General features: G+C 41.5%; 1 protein-coding gene across 2 annotated transcripts in view; it reads left to right on the top strand.

The window, feature by feature from the left end:
• The window catches only part of UBR3 (ubiquitin protein ligase E3 component n-recognin 3), a 124428-nt gene that overhangs the window by 53726 nt on the left and 50471 nt on the right, over positions 1-20231 (top strand). For both annotated transcript variants that reach the window (XM_064163291.1, XM_064163285.1), the window contains exons 24-26: positions 5016-5104; positions 14904-15053; positions 15324-15457. In XM_064163291.1, coding sequence (XP_064019361.1) covers positions 5016-5104; positions 14904-15053; positions 15324-15457 — 373 coding nt within the window. The remainder of the gene's footprint in view (positions 1-5015; positions 5105-14903; positions 15054-15323; positions 15458-20231) is intronic.

The raw sequence follows: 20231 nt of genomic DNA, 5'->3' as shown, positions 1-20231 counted from the left end.
AACTTCTATTTTCATTCATATGAACACATCACACCATGATTGTTTGTTTACTGTATTTCAGTTTGATAAATCTGCCTTTTTTTAAAGTCAATACATTCAGTTTTGTATATAGTTTTTAACTCTAAAATTAAAGTAAGATAGCATTATATTGTGTGACCTGAAAACTTGCATGACAGATGTCTAGCTTGGACTGAATTTTTGGGGAGAGTTTTGACCTTGAAATTGGGACTTAATGCATCCTGAACACCCAAAATACTGACACTTGAAACTGAATGCAGAGTGTCTACTTCTCACAGCAAACATTGTGTTGGCATGTAAGTCCTAGGGAAGAGAAATAATCTGTTTCAGATGTCTGGAGGACAGCAACTAGTGCAAAGGTATAGGTAAAAAAAAGGATTGCCAGGGGCAGAATTGAAGACTGGGACAGGAATGAGAAACCTTCTAGTCAGAGTAATAGTGAGCAAAGGGAAGATGCCAAGTGAAGTGAACAATATGGGAAGATGAGAAGGCAAGTTGGGAATGTTAGGGGAAAAAACAGTTTTTCAGGACATGAATGCTCAGACTAGCAATCCAGTAGCTAGATTTTAGTGAAACTCTCAATGTGGGAGAATGAAGTCTCCAGGCTTGATAGAAGATGAATGAGGAACAGCAATGGAAATGCCTGGAGGGCACAAGTGAGATGACGGGCATTTGGGGGGACGTAATAGAGCCAGCCAGAATGAATTGCCTGAAGTGAGGCAGTAGGAAGAGACTGGTAACTGCTTAGAGCAAAGCACTAAAACACAGTATTTCAAGTGAGGAGACAGTGGATAGTGTAGAAGATTGGAGTGTGGGGAGGTCAGGTCATAATACTTTCTACATTAACTGAAGTTAGCACAGGACAAGAATAATCTTGAGAGGCTTATCCGTGCAGTATTTTGATGTATTAATGGTTTATGTAACTAGACAACAGGATTATGGTTCTAGAAATTTGGGTGGAAACGTGCAATCATCTGACTCAGTTGGATTCTGGATTACCTTTATTTATCCTGCTATTTTGGTTTGTAAAGTAGAATTTTCACTACGTTGATGTCTCCGAGAGGTACACTGTACTTGAAAATTAAACATTCAGAAAAATAAGATTTTTAATGTTACATATTTTGCAGAGTAAAGTTGTTTGGTTTTATTCTTGCTGGCATTCAGTTGGTGATTTGATTTTCAGCATCCCCCTTGTAGGTCAGAAATTTAGAGTGCTAGTCAAGGTTTTTAGCATGTAAAATAATTTTTCAACAAATGCCAGATGGAATATCTGTGTTAGATAAAACACAGCTACATCTTAGACACTTACTTGTCATTATGGTGCTCAGTGATGCTAGATTTACATGCAGGGGCAACACAGGAACCAATGAATCAAGTAACTTTATTCATATAGAAAAGGGTAAGGTCATTCCTCTGCCCCTATAAAGAATATGATAGGTTTTTTTCTTCTTGTTCCCCCTTACTATTCCTAGCCAGATTCAAGTCTAGCTGTGCTTTAGCTTTCCTAACCTGAGCTCTGGTTCCACAATTTCTTTGTATATGTCCCAGCTTACCTGTCCTTGCTTCTACTCTCTATAGGCTTTCTTCTTGCATCTGAGTGTGTCCAGGAGCTATCTATTTGTCCATACAAGCCTCTTGGCATTCTTACCTGGCTTCCTCTTTTTTGGGATGTGTTGCACCTGGAGGAGGCGATCCTTGAACATTGACCAGCTTTCCTGGGGCCCCCTTCCTTCCAGAGTTTTTTCCCATGGCACCCTGCCAAGGAGGTTCCTGAAGAGATTGAAATCTGTTCTTCTGAAGTCCAGAGCAGTGAGGGATGAAGGTTGGACTGGATGATCCTGGTAGTCCTTTCCAACCATAGCAATTCATAGTGATTAGATGTTGTGCTGAGGGATTTGGTTTAGTCAAGGACTTGTCAGTGTGAAACTAATGATTGGACTTGATGATCTTGAAGGTCTTTTTCAATCTAAGAAATTTTGTGATTCTGTAATTCTGTAGCGTGATGTTTTCAAGAGTCTATTGTGGCCACTTTTCAGTTCACTTCTGTTATATGTTTTCAGTTCTGTGGGCAATGTAATGATACAAAACCAGAAACATTTCTTTTTGTTGTTCTAAGAGACTGTTTCTTCTCCCCAGATATGTAATGGCTTTAGGGAGCTGTGAAGTTTATTAATGGACAGTGTGATAAATGACTAATCTCATGGACTGACAGTGTTCATACAATCCACCAGGTTGGAAGAGATTTCCAAGATCATCCACTCCAACCTATCACCCGGCCCTGTCCAATCAATCAGCTACATACTTTGCTTAATGTTCTGTAATACTATACATGAAATCTTAAAACTAAGTTTAAATCTGTCAGTATTCTCTTTAAATGTATTTATCTGATGCTTAGGTCTTTAAAAGAGGATTGGAAAAAACAAAGCAAACCTGTTCATTTGTGGCTAGGACTCTTAGACATGGTCATATGAATCATAGAATCAAGCAGGTTGGAAGAGACTTTCAAGATCATCCAGTCCAACCTAGCACCCAGCCCTAGACAATCAATTAGGCCATGGCAGTAAATGACTCATCCAGTCTTTGCTTGAACACCTCCAGGGACAGTGACTCCACCACCTCCCTGGGCAGCCCATTCCAATGCCAATCACTCTCTGTCAGCAACTTTCTCCTAACATCCAGCCTATACTCCCCCAGGCACAATTTGAGACTGTATCCCCTTGTTCTGTTGCTGGTTGCCTGGTAGAAGAGGCCAACCCTCACCTGACTACAATTTCCCTTCAGGTAGCTGTAGACAGCATTCAGAGAGGAGAGTGAGGATGCAATTTTTGCTCTCTCTTTTCTGATTGCTTGGGTTGGTGTTTGTTTTTTTTGTTTTTTTTTTTAATTTTCATTTTCCCCCAAGTCCACTTTTGTGTTAGTGAAGACTGAGCAGATTGTGAGCATTCAGTAATCACGCTTTCTGGTTACTTTGACATATAATGACAAACTTGACATCACTCGGGCAATGTGCTGTTGCCATGGAAACCAAAATATAGAAGCAGAAGGGAGCTTGAGCTGCTTGCAGTATTTTTTCAATTGCAGTGTCATACTCCCATGGGCCATCATGGAAAATTACTGAGCTGTACTGAATCTGTCAGAGCTTGTTTATATCTTCTTATTAAAGGCTTCTATTTACAGTCACTCTGCTTTTAGTCAATGTGTATATCTAGAAATTCCCAGAGAAATATAAATAAAAGCAAGTTTAATGAATGCTCTGGGATGATCCACAGAATAATGAGTCTTGGGACTGTTGTAAATGGAAGTTATTTTGAGAAATGGTGGCTATAGTATGATAGATAAATGTGCAGAGATATCTGAGGTTTTAAGGTGCTTTTAAGAAAACAAGTTAGAAGCTCTGACTTATAAACTGGCCACCTCAGGATAACAGGATGCAGTATATTAGCTGCTGTGGGCCTGTGTGTGGCTGTTGTGTGCCAGAACAGTAATTATCACAGGATGTTAGAGGTTGGAAGGGACCCAAGGAGATCATCAAGTCCAACCCCCCTGCCAGAGCAGGACAATCCTATCTAACACAGATCACAGAGGAACACATCCAGACAGGCCTTGACAGTCTCCAGAGAAGGAGACCCCACAGCCTCTCTGGGAAGCCTGTTCCAGTGCTCTGTGACCCTTACAGTAAAGAAGTTCCTCCTTGTGTTGAGGCAGAACCTCTTTTGCTGCAATTTACACCCATCGCTCCTTGCCCTATTCGAGGGAGCAAGTGAGCAGAGCCTGTCTCCCCCCTCCTGGCCAGCCTCCAGATCCTTATAAACATTTATCAAATCCCCTCTAATCAGAGAGTGCTGGAGACTAAAGAGAGCTCACCCATCAGCTTTCCAGGTGCCAAATGATGTTTTTAAATCCCTTGTTAGTTATCTGAATCATCTCTCAGTATGTATGTGTGAAATCCCTGTAAATGCTGGTGCACAGTTTGTAACTATGATAGAGCTTCCCTCACTGCACCAGGTGGAGTGCTGTGTAAAACCCTCAGCCATGGGGCACATAGGGCTTTACATGTGCTACGTGGTGAGCAGCTGTGGTGTGAGTTTTGTTTTTCCCACTTCATCTCGTCCACTTGCTCTATTTGTAACCTCTTGTCAATGCAAAAGTCCTTTCTTAGTATCTCAGGAATTGGAAAATCAATGCCTATTTTCTTTTATCTTTTTACATCCATCAGTATTCCTTGATCTGCTGCAGTATGCATATACAGAGCATTTACAGAATGGTTGGTCATGTAGCCTTGTACAGATCACTAACAGAGTTGAAGTAGGACAGACAAGAGTGAGTCTCTAATGCCTTTCATTTGTAAATGCAGAGTTGTTAAATGGTTCGAAGTCAGTGAAATCAGCTTGGTTCCAGGGAGATAAGGGCCTTCAATCTGGAAGCAATCTCAAACTTCTTTAAGTCCAGATATAAAAGCTGTTGATGACCAGTATTTTGGTTGGAAGTGAGGCAGAAAGAAACAAGATAGAGAATAACTTATTCATATCTTTTTCTCTTGGCATCAGGTGTCATATCAAAAATGAGTAAGGTAACCTTGTTATTATCAAGTTGTGAGCAGTGATTGCTCACTAGAGTATTTGGTTTTGTACAACAGTTGATATTTCACTCTTACTCTTCCCTTATATAATAGAAACATAACTTTCAAGAATAAGGGCTTGGGTTCTTTTTCTTACGATTCTTTGTTCTAATCTGTTAAAAGATCCTTTGGCTTTCTGAAGGGTGTTTTAGGAGAGGGTTTTATTCCTGTCTTTCAGACTCAGAAAATAACCCTTACTTCTTAAGCTCAACTTTTAAAGAAAAATACTCCCTTTTTATACTTGAAAAGTAATTCTGCATTTGGAGGAAGCTTTTAATTGTGAACAATATTGAAGGTGGTGACTGTAATCAACCTGACACTACAGAGTAGTTTTTTTGCCCTCTGTTTTATATACCTCTTTCCCTCTTCTTTCACTTAGACGACAGAAGGCCAGAGAAAGGCAGCAGAAATTGTTGGCTGAATTTGCCTCAAGGCAGAAAAGCTTCATGGAAACTGCCATGGATGTTGGTAAGTTTAAGTGTGATTTACTGCTTGTATTATATCTTCTTTATATCCATGTTAGTATTAATGTCTTTATTCTAACTGTTTAAAAATAAACAAAACAATAACCAACCCACCCAACAAAAAACTCAAACCCAAAACACCACCTCCGCAAAACCTTTTCTTCTCAGACCCTGCTACTGTATCCATTTGCTCACTACCTAAGTGCTTGAAGTTGTGTTCTCTAAGACAGAATAATGAATACATAATTGCTAAAGAATAGACTAAAGATTCAAAGCTAACTGCTTTGATTGATGGATGAAGCATACTAGTTAGCATACAAGTTAAATCAATAAATTATGCAGCATTTACTTTTGTGTAGCACTGGCAACACTTAGCTTTTACTTACCCATATATGCCAAATAGTAAAAATAACCCATAATTTCTATAACAGACAGACCTGGGCCTTTGTGCTTGTGATTGGACATGACTTCCAGAAGGGAAGTATGTATTCCATTACAGTAGGCAGGATTTATTTAAAAACCTGGATTAATTGCTTGTTAATTTTCTTCAATTGGCTCTTAACTGTTTTTAATTGAAGTAATTTGTTCAGCTGTGAATGCAATCTCTAAATGTCAGTAAATAACTGGAAAAGTTGCAAAAACATTGTTACTCTAATGTTAAAACATGAGACATGGTAAGAATTCTTGAAACCAGTCTTTCTGAGTTGAATAAATTTAAATCTAAGGGAAATACATAATAGTCTTACACTGAATTGCATCATAGATGTGCCAGAGTAGTGTGTTTGAAAACAAGCAAATCCTTTCATACTGAGTCAGTCAGTTGAAGCGCGGTTCCCTTCTCATATACTCAAACTCTGTTACTCGTTACCTTTATGACAGGTTGAAATTCAGCAGTAGGTTGATTTCTTTGGTTTTGTTAGTTGTTGTAGAAGTGATAACTGTCAGAATGCAGGAATGCTGAGGCCTCAGCCACCTGGCTTTGTTACTGCTTCAGTTTGGGGCCATTTGTGCAAATTGTTGTTATTCTCATTGTCATCTTACAAAACTTCTCTCTCTGTGAAATCTTTGGGTGTGATTCAGTGGTAAAATGTGACAACTGGTGTAATTCTTTTGCACTTTCTTGTGATAGTATAGAAGACTGAAAATACCAGAGCCAATGGCATCCTGGCCTTGATCAGGAACAGTGTGGCCAGTAGGACAAGGGAGGTTATTCTTCCCCTGTACTCAACACTGGTCAAGCCACACCTTGAGTACTGTGTCCAGTTCTGGGCCTTTCAATTCAAGAGAGATGTTGAGGTGCTGGAATGTGTCCAGAGAAAGGTGATGAAGCTGGTGGGGGGCCTGGAACACAAACCCTATGAGGAGAGGCTGAGGGAGCTCGGGGTGTGCAGCCTGGAGAAGAGGAGGCTCAGGGCTGACCTCATTGCTGTCTACAACTACCTGAAGGGAGGCTGTAGCCAGGTGGGGGTTGGTCTCTTCTGCCAGGCAACCAGCAACAGAAGAAGGGGACCCAGTCTCAAGTTGTGGCAGGGGAAGTCTAGGCTGGATGTTAGGAGGAAGTTGTTGCCAGAGAGAGTGATTGGCATTGGAATGGGCTGCCCAGGGAGGTGGTGGAGTCACCATCCCTGGAGGTGTTCAAGCAAAGCCTGGATGAGGCACTTAGTGCCATGGTCTGGTTGACTGGCTAGGGCTGGGTGCTAGGTTGGACTGGATGATCTTGGAGGTCTCTTCCAACCTGCTTGATTCTGTGATTCTATACTCTGTGTCTTGAGGATGATAGGAATAATGGAGAACAGCCAAAGCTTAAAGATTATTTTATTAACCCCTCATAAACTTTATAGCTTCTAAAGTGTTTAATAAAGTGCATAGAGCCACTATTAATCCCCTGAGGCGTTCCTCCTCTTTTATTGTTGGGATGCTGCAATGGAGCATGGCTTAGAAGGAATCTACCCAATTACCATGTTCATTCTTCAGTATTAAATGTTTCTCATTTTACCAGCAAAAAATATTTATTTGAATTGGTATTCACAAATTGATCTTCGATTCTGAAAGGAAAGGTTGGCATTTTCTTGCATATAATCACTGTCAAAAAAAATCCAATCATGTAGCCCTTTGCATTTGTGTCCCCTGTTACTTTCTATTTATAATCTGTGACATCTGCAGAACTGCATTGCCATTCAAGCTTGCCTGGAAGTAATTATGTGACATTTAGAAACAGTTATGTTAATGAACTAGGATGGCACAGAATCCGCTCTGCCGTCTTTAGCTGTTTGACTGCAAGAGAAATGTAAGAAGTAGAAAAATAAACCAGGAAACATCGTTTGAAGAGCATCATATTGAGCTCTATAAATAGTTGAGGAGAATGTCTAGTAAGTCAAATATGTGTTTTAATGTAGTCATATACAGTGACAACTCCATAGGCCTTCTAGTAATAGTTACAGTCTTTGTTTTGAGGGCACTTAACCTCGCTGTGAGGCTATGGTTTATCTGTTGTGATGTGAAGCTCCGTGCAAGAGATTTTTGAAACTTCACTGCCTCTAGAACAAAAATAAATCTCTCTGCCTCTATTTAGTGGTTGTTAATAGCTGTTAACCAATTACAGCAATACTGGTAAGGATATGTCTACCTGAATTTTCTAAACATGAAGTTTTATGATCCATTCCAGGCACACTACTTAAGTGTATCTTAGAGAAAAATTGTAAACTGGTTAATTTGTGAATTTTCAATATCAGGGTATTTTGCATTCCTTCCTCTAAAATACCCAATGTGTCTTTTTAAATAACATATATTTTATTTTGTCTTCAGTGACTCATGATAAGTGTGTTATAACCTTTGTGATTTGCTTCCTTCCTATGATGTTGAGTTCTGGCAGGACATCATTTTGTCCTTCAAGTGAATGTTCTGTAGCTGGAGCTAAAAAGAAGTACAGAGTTTTAATGCAAGGTGACATACATTTCCTAATGTTCAATCTTCTGAACCCAGATAGGAAAATAAATTAGGTACTAATCTCTTGAGAGCGTATATGCTGGGTCAGGGCAAAGAATATTAGCATACTAATGGTTGCTTTGATGCCAAGGGGCCGCTTTGATGCCAAGGGGCCACTTTGACACAGAATGTATACATCAGGAAAAAATGTTGACTACAGTCAACAGAGATTGTAAGCTATATTTACTGTGTTTACAGAGCCCTTTTGGTTCTGGGATTTTGCTGGATAAGGGAAAGAATAGGAGTCAATCTTTAACTCTGGAGAGCAAAAATAGACTAAAATTCAGGCAGCAGTGACTTCTGCAGTAAAAGAGTCTGCTGGACTTGAGCAAATTGATCAGCATTTGCTAGGGGTTAGGAAATGCCAGGGTTTCCTACCTCTGGATCTTTCACTCCTGTTTGTACAAAACCAAATAGTGTGAAACAACTTTTTGAAAAGATAGGAAAATGGTAGTTTGTGATACTGCTGTGGATTTCTGGCACAGTTGAAATGTTTTCATCCTCCTTCAGTGTTTGTTTTTAGTGAGTTCATATTTATCCAGATTTCTGATGCACAAAACCAAAAAAAAAAATGGTCACAGAACCCACTGTGAGGGTGATGAGAGGACGGAGTTTGCTGATTACACCAAACTGGGAGGCTTGGCTGATACAGCTGAAGGCTGTGTGGCCATCCAGAGAGACTTGGACAGAATGGAGAGCTGGGCACAGAGGAACCAAATGAGGTTCCATGGTTTAGTTGACTGGATAGGGCTGGAGGATAGGTTGGACTGGATGATCTTGGAGGTCTCTTCCGACCTGGTTGATTCTATGGATCTGTGATTCTATAAGGACAAGTGCAGAGTCCTGCACCTGGGAAGGAATAATAAACTGCACCAATACAGGCTGGGAGGTGATCTGCTGGAGAGCAGCCCTGTGGAGAGGCACCTGGGAGTCCTGCTGGATAGCAAGTTAACCACGGGCCGGCAATGTGCCTTTGTGGCCAAGAAGACCTGTGGGATCTTGGGATTTACTAAGATAAGTGTGTCCAGCAGATCAAGGGAGGTTCTTCTCCCCCTCTACTCTGCCCTGGTGAGACCCCATCTTGAATACTGTGTTCAGTTTTGGGCTCCCCAGTTTAAGAAGGACAGCAAACTGCTGGAGAGGGTCCAGTGGAGAGCTACAAGGATCATTAGGGTACTGGAGGGCATGGTTTATGAGGAGAGTCTGAGGGACCTGCGGCTTTTTAGTCTGGAGAAGACTGAAAAGGGATTTATAAACTTCTGAGGGCTGGTCAGGAGGAGGGGGACAGGCTCTGCTCACTTGCCCCCTAGGATAGGACAAGGAGCAATGGGTGTAAGTTGCAGCACAGGAGGTTCCACCTCAACACAAGGGGGAACTTCTTTACTGTTAAGGGTCCCAGAGCACTGGAACAGGCTCCCCAGAGAGGTTGTGGGGTCTCCTTCTCTGGAGACTTTCAAGGCCTGTCTGGATGCATTCCTCTGTGATCTGTGCTGGATTGTGTGGTCCTGCTCTGGCAGGGGGGTTAGACTCAGTGATATCCTTGGGTCCCTTCCCCTAATATCCTGTGGTCCTGTGAGGGATGTTAAAACATAAACCTCATGAGAGATGAATTGATACCAATGCCATGTGTCTTTTTTGTGTGTCCCTTTTGCTTTTCACACACGTTGACATCATCAGGACAAGTCTCTGTAAAGTCCATAAGTTTAAATCTTTGGAGGCTTGGAGTTGTAAACAAAGAGTACTTGACATAAGCTATGAGACAGCAAGTGTATGACTGCTGCCTGGCTGGTAAAGCCATGCTACAGTCTTGCAACAAAAGCCACCTTGGTCTTCCTTACTCTGCTGTTGTCACTACCTACTCTCTAAACCTTCCGTGGAGTGATGAGATGTCTTGTTTTGGATGCCAGAGGTTTCCACACAACACAAAAATCCAGACTCCTACAAAACCTGTTTGAAAGGTGGAGGAGATGCCTCAAGATCAATATCTTAATGAATAGCTGACAAGGGATGCCTTTGACGCTCAGAAATCACTGTTCTTGTACATAACCCAAGTGCTGTTTTTCATGGAAATGGCTTCCTAGTATTAGCAAAAAATGTTGTGGATTTGTGGACTAGAAGAATTGAAACAAGGAGATAGAGATTTTAACTTCAGTAGAAGTAGCTTTGTTCATATGGCAGTTCCTGGTGGTGATTTGGATGGGATTTTTAGCCACGATTGAAAGAATTTTAGGTTAATATGTACATGTTATATAATGTAACACATGTATAATGTATATAATGTATTATAAGGGAGGTTATTCTTCCCCTATACTCAACGCTGGTCAGGCCACACCTTGAGGTCTGTGTCCAATTCTGGGCTCCTCAATCCAAGAGAGATGTTGAGATACTGGAACGTGTCCAGAGAAGGGTGATGAAGCTGGTGAGAGGCCTGGAACACAGCCCTGTGAGGAGAGGCTGAGGGATCTGGGGGTGTGCAGCCTGGAGAAGAGGAGGCTCAGGGCTGACCTCATTGCTGTCTACAACTACCTGAAGGGAGGCTGTAGCCAGGTGGGGGTTGGTCTCTTCTGCCAGGCAACCAGCAACAGAACAAGGGGACACAGTCTCAAGTTGTGCTGGGGGAAGTCTAGGCTGGATGTTAGGAGGAAGTTGTTGCCAGAGCGAGTGATTGGCATTGGAATGGGCTGCCCAGGGAGGTGGTGGAGTCACCATTACTGGAGGTGTTCAAAAAAGCCTGGCTGAGACACTTAGTGCCATGGTCTCATTGATAGTCCAGGGCTGTGTGCTAGGTTGGACTGGGTGATCTTGGAGGTCTCTTCCAACCTTGCTGATTCTATGGTTTTTCATTAGTCTAAAGAGAAATAAATAATAGCCAACTAGGCTGTCTTTTTATAATTGCATCCTGGGAGCTGGGAAATATTATTTTGTGCTTTATAAACTGTTCAGAACCTCTGTTTTCTGAAGCACATTAATAAAACAGAATTACAACTCCAGTCATTTAAAATAAATACTTCACAAAATGCTGTGGAAAACACAAAGCCATTCTGTACTTATGTGTTTATAGGAAACTGAGAGATTCTATGTGAGTACCATCACAGTAAAATATCATTTAATGAAATACTTTAGGAGGAGATTTGCAGGAAACAAGATTAATTTCCAACAATATTTCAAACAGAAACATCGTTGTCCTGATTCCTTGGCAGGGTAGGTAGATCCTGTAGCTGGTGAGGCAGGATCTATTGCTTTCACAGGAGCTCCACAGAGGCAAAACTCAGCAAAGCAAGGCAGACAAGTTTGAGATCATAGTTATGTTCATAGCTGACACTGTTTTTTTCCAGACTACTAGGAACTCACACCAAGAATTACACTTCCAAAACGTACCCTTTCTAACAAACATAACCCACACCTTATCTTCCAGAGAATCTAGCAGCTACTTTAAGCCAGTAATCACAATCCATTCAAAAATAATTGAGCTTTTTTGCCATGATGGGGCTTCTTGGTCTGCTTAACTATTTGGTATTTTAAATACTTGCCAGTTTCTCTGACTCGTGAGTTTTGTGTATGTTGATTTAGTTTTCTTTCACTAGCTCTGGGGGGAAAGTTTTTAGTAAGAAGTGTGATGGTTTGGGTGTTACCTGTCTCCCCCTCCCCCCCCCCAAACACTTAAGAAAATCAGGCAGACTAGACTCAGCCAATTTGGAAATTAGAGAATGAAGCTATATTTACAGCTTAGCACAATATACAAGCAGATCTTTATAATCTATACAGCTATGTACAGAAATATACAAGTTAAAAAGTAATACAGAGACACAACAGCCCTCCCAGAAACCTTAGTCCCCAGGAGGGGTTCCCAACTACGCTTCCACCTTCCTCCCACCCCTCTACCTTACCCAAGGCTTTGCCTTATGCTCAAGGTAGCTTGGAGGGTCAGCCATGGGGGTTAGGAAGCAGAAGGATTAGTCACACAGACGGCAGATTAGGTTAGAGAGAGAAGTGCAGCCCACAAAGCCCAGAGAGCAACTCTGCTATCTATGTTCTTGTTCTTATACATCTCAGCAAGCCTATGAGTGAAGTAGACATCACCATTGTTTCCTTTTCACAGCCTGTAATCTAGAATCATAGAGTCAACCAGGTTGGAAGAGATCTCCAAGATCACCCAGTCCAACCTAGCACCCAGCCCTGGCCAATCAACTAGACCATGGCACTAAGTGCCTCATCCAAGCTTTTCTTGAACACCTCCAGGGATGGCGACTCCGACACCTCCCTGGGCAGCCCATTCCAATGCCAATCACTCTCTCTGGGAAGAATTTCCTCCTAACATCCAGCCTATACTTCCCCCAGCACAACTTGAGGCTGTGTCCCCTTGTTCTATTGCTGGTTGCCTGGGAGAAGAGACCAACCCCCACCTGGCTATAGCCTCCCTTCAGGGCAGTTGTAGACAGCAATGAGGTCAGCCCTGAGCCTCCTTTTCTCCAGGATAAACACCCCCAGCTCCCTCAGCCTTTCCTCACAGGGTTTGTGTTCCAGGCCTTTAACCACCTTCGTGGGCACGTTCCAGCACCTCAACATCTCTCTTGAATTCTTCTCATCAAAACATTCTAGCTAGCTTCAAACTAGCACATCTTTCTACACTTACTAAAACCTTGAATGGATGAGTATTTCATGTTGCATGGACAATATTATAGAAAAAGGTAAGGAAGAAGGCTGGAACTTTGTGGTCATTCTTGCATCACACTTCTGATAAACAGGTGTATGTGAGTGTCCCTTAACACAGCTGTTGGTGGTGTTAAATACTGCAAAAATCACTTCAGTGCTTACTTTCTCCCTTCAGTGCTGCAGTTGTTCCTAGGTTTTCTGGATGTTTGGACTTGATAAAAACCAGTGGCACTCTGTTTTCTGCTGTTTGTTTCACTGTCCGTCTGACTGCCACTAGATGGTGATAGTCGTGTGCAGAACATTTACTGCATGTCAGCGAAGGCCGGGGTTCATTTTCCTGTGGCTCAGTAACTGACTGCTAAGTCAGTCGTTGCTGAAAGAGTGTGATTTTGATTCAGCCCTATGAGTGAGGGCATTGCATGGAGCTTTTAGTAACAAAGAAAAACGTCGCCAGGCATCCACTCCTCCCATTATAGAAGCAAGCCTTCTGTGCTGAACCTGTAGTAGACTTTGAGAAGAGAGCAGCTGTTCTCTAAGCAGTTCTGTGTGAAGATTGTTGATGGTTTTTGGGTTCTTGTTGTGTTTTTTTTTTAAAGATAGCAACAGAATGTAAGCTCTCAAATCAAATTGGAGAAAGAAATAATGCAGAATTATATGTAGAGAGAAATACAGTGATAGACTCTACAAAGCAATTACTGCATCCATGGCAACCCCCTCAAATTTTTCCCCATCCCAAAAAACTAAATCTGCACTCCCCAATGCTCCAATCCTCCCCCCCCCCAATGCCTCTGCCATCCAAAGAGGCCCACTGCTTACATGTTCTTCCCCATAAATTGGCTTTTACTACACACACAGGGCAGGAGGAGGAGGAGGAGGAGGAAAGGAGAGTGAATTGGCCTTGTTGTGAGCTTTTAAAAAGATAGCAGAATTATGGGATTGACTAACAATCTTCTAGTCCCCAGATTTTTGACCCTGTTGTCTCAACCTGGGACAGTTCTCTACCCAGCACCTTGACCTATGTAATCAAGGAGATAATGGGCAAGGTTGAAAGTTGGGAGGAAGTGTTTCTCTTTGGAATAATAATCTTCTAGAGAAGAAACAAAGCAGCCTTCTATTCCAGATGTATGTTCTTGAGCAGTCAGGAAAGGATCATTTAGTCCTAAGGCACTTGTCATTCAATCCAATAAAGAACTGTTACCTTCGTTTGTAACATAGAATTGCTTCTGTTTTGGTTAGCTCTCTGCCCTGAAACCAGCACCACTGTTGTGTGAACAAAGCTTGATCAAGTGCAGTAACTTGGACACTGATCATTAGGCTTAAATGTTTCTCTCTCCCTAAGAAATGATAATGTGGATCATTTGAAAACCAGATCTCTGATATGAGTTATATACAATGCACATTAACATCTGCTCCACAGCAGCAGCTTACTTTCTCAATGAACTCCAAATTTTGTCCAAGTCTCATACTTTTAGAAATCTATCATTTGGAGTTGTATGTTTCATTCACCTTGTCTAAGCATCTTAAAACTATTTCTGGGGTCTCCAGATTGATATTTTCCTCCTGATTGTTTTCGGAGTCAATTATGAGCAAATCTGATTTTAGTAGAGATTCATATTCATTGCTTTTCCATCTCTCTATGTTCAACATTTCCAATGTAGTATCTAATTAATTAGAAGATAGATTTCTGTTTTGTGGAAGCTTAAAAAACTTGAACTAAACATTTAATTCCACTGGGAATAATCTGTTATATGGGAAAACTTGGACTTCATTACATTTAGGCTCGAGGTGAGGAGAAAGTTCTTCACTGAGAGAGTCATTGGACACTGGAATGGGCTGCCCGGGGAGGTGGTGGAGTCGCCGTCCCTGGGGCTGTTCAAGGCAAGACTGGACGTGGCACTTGGTGCCATGGTCTAGCCTTGAGCTCTGTGGTAAAGGGTTGGACTTGATGATCTGTGAGGTCTCTTCCTAATAATACTGTGATACTGTGATACATAGCTGTCTTTTTGTCTGGAGCAGCAAGGTTAGTTTCAAGGAATTGCCAATGTTTTAGATTAAAATAAACTAGGTAAGTTATTTTGCAGATACTTTGTCACTACTTTGATGCAGAAGCAATTAAATTTCGTTCCCTCTGTTTAATATCAGTTTCTTTACCCTTCTTTTCTTAGAATCTCCAGATGCTGATATTGCCATGGAGGTAGCTACATCAGAACAGCATGTTTCCGAGGCAATATATGATTGTGTCATTTGTGGACAAAGTGGTCCTTCTACTGAAGACAGACCTACAGGGCTAGTTGTACTATTACAAGCATCCTCAGGTATGAATGTGTGACTTGTTGGACAAGCAGTGTTTCTGCATCTTTTAGTATGTGTGCACAAATACTCTTGTGTCTTGTGGAGCCTGGAAAAACAGCCTCTCTTTTTTCCGTGAGGCACATGCGTGTGGGGACTGAGAAGATTTTGGGAAAGGAACAAACACTCTCATTCTGTCCTAGTTTGTATTAGCTTTTTTCTTAACCATTTGGCATGCTGTTATCTGTTGCATTCTTAATTGCTGCTTTTTTTCTTTTCATTTTTTCTTCATGCAGTGTTGGGACAGTGCCGCAATAGCACTGAGCCAAAGAAACTACCAACTAGTGAGGAGGAGCAAATACGTTCTGGAGATACCTGTGCAGCACTGCATGAAGAGAGGCTTGCAACTTTACAGAAATACTTTAAAGATGTGAGTATTTTATAGGAACAATACTACCACCTAAGAAAATTTGTGTAAAAAGGTAAATGAAATTACAACTTAGTCCTCCTACTACTCAGTACTGACCCCTGAGGAACATCACTAACCACAGGTCTCCACCTAGACTTCACTCCGTTGATTACAACCCTCTTAAGTTCTGTTGTTCAGCCAGTTCTCAATCCACATCACTGTCCACTTATCTAACCCACACTTTCTAGGCTAACCTGTGAGGATGTTATAGGAGACAGTGTCAAAATGAAAAGCCTTGCTGAAATCGGGTTAGGCAACATCTGCAGCTCTCGCCTCGTCTAACCAGGCCATCACAGAAGGGTATCAGATTGGTCAAGCATGATTTTTCCTTTGGAAATCTATGATGACTATTCTTGGTAACTTTATTTTCCTTCACATTCTTAGAGATGACCTCCACAATTAGCTGCCTCATGATCTTTCCAGGGGTGGAGGTCAGGTTGACGGACCTGTAGTTTCCTGGGTCGTCCTCCTCCTTTTTGAAGTGACGCTGGCTTTCTTCCAATCCCTGGGCACCCTCACTGTTCTCCATGACCTTTCAAAAATGGCTTTAACAGTAACCTTCATCCAGCTCCTTCAGCACACATGGATGCATCTCATCTCGGACTTTGTCATATTAACTGTTACTTTCAAATATGATTTCTTGTGGCTATTCGGAGAATCTGATGAAGGAATTTCTCTTAATCAGTTAGAAATATTTTTGGTAGCACAGATTAAGTGGGAAGAATTGTTTTAACCTGTAGCAGTGTTCTGAGCCAGTCTAGAGAACAGGAGGATGGAAAGGAGGGACCAGCAGAAGACTTTGCTTTCTTCTGCTGAGTCATCAAGTCGGCATAGTAGGAGGAAGTTCTTCACAGAGAGAGTGATTTGCCATTGGAATGGGCTGCCAGAGGAGGTGGTGGAGTCACCATCCCTGGAGGTGTTCAAGAAAAGCCTGAATGAGGCACTTGGTGCCATGGTCTAGTTGACTGGATAGGGCTGGGTGGTAGATTGGACTGGACGATCTTGGAGGTCTCTTCCAACCTGCTTGATTCTATGTTGACTTCCACATGAATTGTTGTGTTATTGTCCATTTTGCAGTTCTGTTAGCTACTCCATTTCACATTGCTTCACAAAACCACATTACAGCTTTTCATGTTTAATTGAGAGCAGATTCTTGTCAGGATGTGGTTCCCTTGTGGAACTGCTGTGACTTTACTTTGTTATGTGTGAACTGCTGTGTAAGATAATACGCAGCTGTGCTGAGAGGCCATTCAATGGGAGAAAAATATGTAACCTATGATCCTAATTTAGCTCCTATAGACTAGTCTCAAGTGACATATCCACTCTTAGGCAGATCTAACTAAATAATCAGCTTAAGTACTAGCTTTGAAGAGGAAACACGGGCAATTCTGATGCTATTGCTGGCTTTCTTACAACCTCTTATCCTCACAGATAATTGAAATTTGCCAACCACAGCCAAGCTTGGTTATGCAGATTGATTTAGGGTACATTTCCTAAATGTTTTGATAAAGTTTTCAAAAGTTGATAGTGTGTACAGAAAAGCACCTTCTCCTGAGACAAATGCTGTACTTCTTGTTAGAAAGTAAAACTTTTAAATATCTAAGCAGGAAATTAGTTTTGAACAGGAAGTGCTTTTGTTTTGTTCTGCAAGAATCTGTGGACAAGCTTTTCTTCTTTTAACAATGGTGGTGTTTATTGTTTCAAGTGATAAATGAGTATTTTTTTTTCCTACTGAAGTGACAAAAAGCATAGAAGCTGTACCGTAGCTTTTGTTTTTATGTTGGCATCCTACTAATGGAGTTCCAAGCAAAATGTTACTGGAAAAACTTGACCTCACTGAAGTGTGTACTTCCCTTTCTGTGCTGTAACATCACCAATGAGTTAGTCTAAAATACACTGTAATGCCATGAGCAAATAGATCTCCTTTCAAAATCCCAGTCCTTATTCAAACATTAGTTGAATTAGCTATTTTTACTTAAAAGTTTCCAAGTGACTACTGTGCTAAAAAAAGTCTCTGCATGAAAGAACTAATCCTTAAGTTTCGTTTGGCATAAAAAGATAAACTTCTGTTAGTATCTGCAGTTCAGCTGAGCTAAGCAGTAAGTTCTTGTTTACCAACTATGTCCTTTCCAGTAAGTGTCCTTCCTCAAACAGCAGATTTCAGGGGGCAACTGAATAATATCACCTAGATGTAAAAAATTTGTTGTGAAATATGATCTGATTTATTCTATTAGAAGAGGAAAAAAGCCCTGAAAAGCTATATACTATATACAGATTGGGCAAAGCAGACCAGTTTATTCCATGGGAATTCCTTTTGTGCTTTCTAATCTGGATTTTGATGCCATCTGTCTGTTAGGGCATAAAGCATGTGACCATTAAAGGAGAAATCACTTGAAGTGATTATTTTTAACATGGAAAAGTATGGTTAAGGACAGAGAGATAAAATTTCACATGCTACCAGAATCACTTAGTGCTCTGTAATCAGTAACTTATATATGGATGTGCTCCATCTCAAGCCTGATTTACTTTGGAATTGCCTTTGTTTCTGAACTCAGGAGTAATAGAGTAAAGCCTTAATGCAAAGCCTCTAGGATGGTTTGTTGGTGTGTAGGTTTTTTTCCCCTTTTGAAACTGCTGCTAAGTGTTAAATACTTGTGATAAATAATGCTTCTCCTGAATGAAACATTTGCCCAGTGGGGCTTATCCAGGTATGTCATATGACCTTACTAATAGAATCAGCCAGGTTGGAAGAGACCTCCAAGATCATCCAGTCCAACCTAGCACCCGGCCCTGTCCAATCAGGTTGGACTGGATGATTTTGTAGATCTCTCTTCCAACCAGATATATTCTGCAATTCTGTTGAGAAGGGTCTTTGCCCAAGCCTCTGTTTTACTGACAAAGGCCAGATATGTGTTTATTCCCCAGTCTCTCTCATATTTATGTTTCAGAATGATGTAACACATACTGCTATCACAGAATCAACCAGGTTGGAAGAGATCTCCATGGTCATCCAGGCCAACATAGCACCCAACCCTATCCAATCAACTAGACCATGGCACTAAGTGCCTCATCCAGTCTTTTCTTGAACACCTCCAGGGACAGTGACTCCACCACCTCCCCTGGCAGCCCATTCCAATGCCAATCACTCTCGCTGTCAAGAATTTCCTCCCAACGTCCAGACTACACCTCCCCACCACAACTTGAGACTGTGTCTCTTTGTTCTGTTGCTGGTTGCCTGGCAGAAGAGACCAACCCCCACCTGGCTACAGCCTTCCTTCAGGTAGTTGTAGACAGCAATGAGGTCAGCCCTGAGCCTCCTCTTCTCCAGGCTGCACAACCCCAGCTTCCTCAGCCTCTCCTCACAGGGCTGTGTTCCAGGTCCCTCATCATCTTTGTTGCCCTTCTCTGGACACGTTCCAGTATCTTAACTTCTCTCTTGAATTGAGGAGCCCAGAACTGGACACAGAACTCCACGTATGGCCTGACCAGTGATGAAGCAGAATAACCTCCCTTGTCCTACTGGCCACACTCTTCCTGATCCAGGCCAGGATGCCATAGGATCTCTTGGCCACCTGGGCACACTGCTGGCTCATGTTCAGCTACTATCTGCCAGTACCCACAGGTCCCTTTCTTCCTGGCTGCTCTCCAGCCACTGTCACCAGCCTGTAGCAGTGCTTGGGGTTGTTGTGGCCAAAGTGTAGAACCCTGCACTTAGCCTTGTTCAGTCTCATCCCATTGGCCTCTGCCCATCCATCCAGCCTGTCCAGGTCCCTCTGCAGGGCTCTCCTACCCTCCAACAGATCAACACCTGCTCCTAGCTTGGTGTCATCTGCAAACTTACTGATGATGTGCAGTTCACTAAATCATGCAGGAACCAGTAGCACAAAAAGAAAACTTTTCTTGTTCTGTGGCTTTTGAAAGCATCATAGCACATTTACAATGTCAGATTGAGGCAAGGTGAATAGGAGCATGTCTTGTGGATAGAATTTGTATTTATTTCCTGTTCACATGCAGGGAAATTAAAAAGAGGTGTTAGGACATTCTTTAATAATTATCAGCATTTGTTATTCATAGTGCCCTTGTTTTGCATCATATATTAAAACCTTTAGGGTGAGTCTACAGGAAAAAATTTCCAGTTCTGATAGCCATAAATATTTTCTCTTCATTGAATGTATCACCAGAATGTGCATTTCAATCTGTGCATAAATTTTCTTTGAGAAGGAGAGGCTTAATGATTAGACTGATTATAGCTAGATATTCTGGGTGATGATATTCTAGAACTCCTTACCATAATGTTGCCAGTGGTGAGTGTTTTCTCAGTTCATTATTTGGTTAGAGCTACCAGTGAAGTAACTCTTTTGACATGTGGACTTAGAAGTACAGTCTTTGAATAAGGCCAGTGTTTTCAGAACACTCCTAGTATAAGACTCATTTCACTAAACAAGTATTTTTTCTCTTTTGGGCTTGTGATGTGTTGTATATCTTGCTCTTCAACAACACATTAAACCTCCTCTTTATGCTGAATTTTAACAACAGATTGGTATTTAATTATATAACTCTGATCTCATTACTCTGTTTACCTACCAAACTGAATGAAATGTGTTGAAGCAGTGTATTACCCTTGTATGTGGGATAACTTCTACTGTTGGAAAAGATAGTAAAGTTAGAGCTGTCTTCATGCTGTAATACAGGAGGTCCTTTAAAGAAATCATTATCTTAAGTGACCAGAATTGCA

The sequence above is a fragment of the Pogoniulus pusillus genome, chromosome 2, assembly GCF_015220805.1.
Source record: "Pogoniulus pusillus isolate bPogPus1 chromosome 2, bPogPus1.pri, whole genome shotgun sequence".
Lineage (NCBI taxonomy): Eukaryota > Metazoa > Chordata > Aves > Piciformes > Lybiidae > Pogoniulus > Pogoniulus pusillus.
Note: the sequence above shows the minus strand (reverse complement) of the source record. Positions and strands in the feature narration are given on the sequence as shown.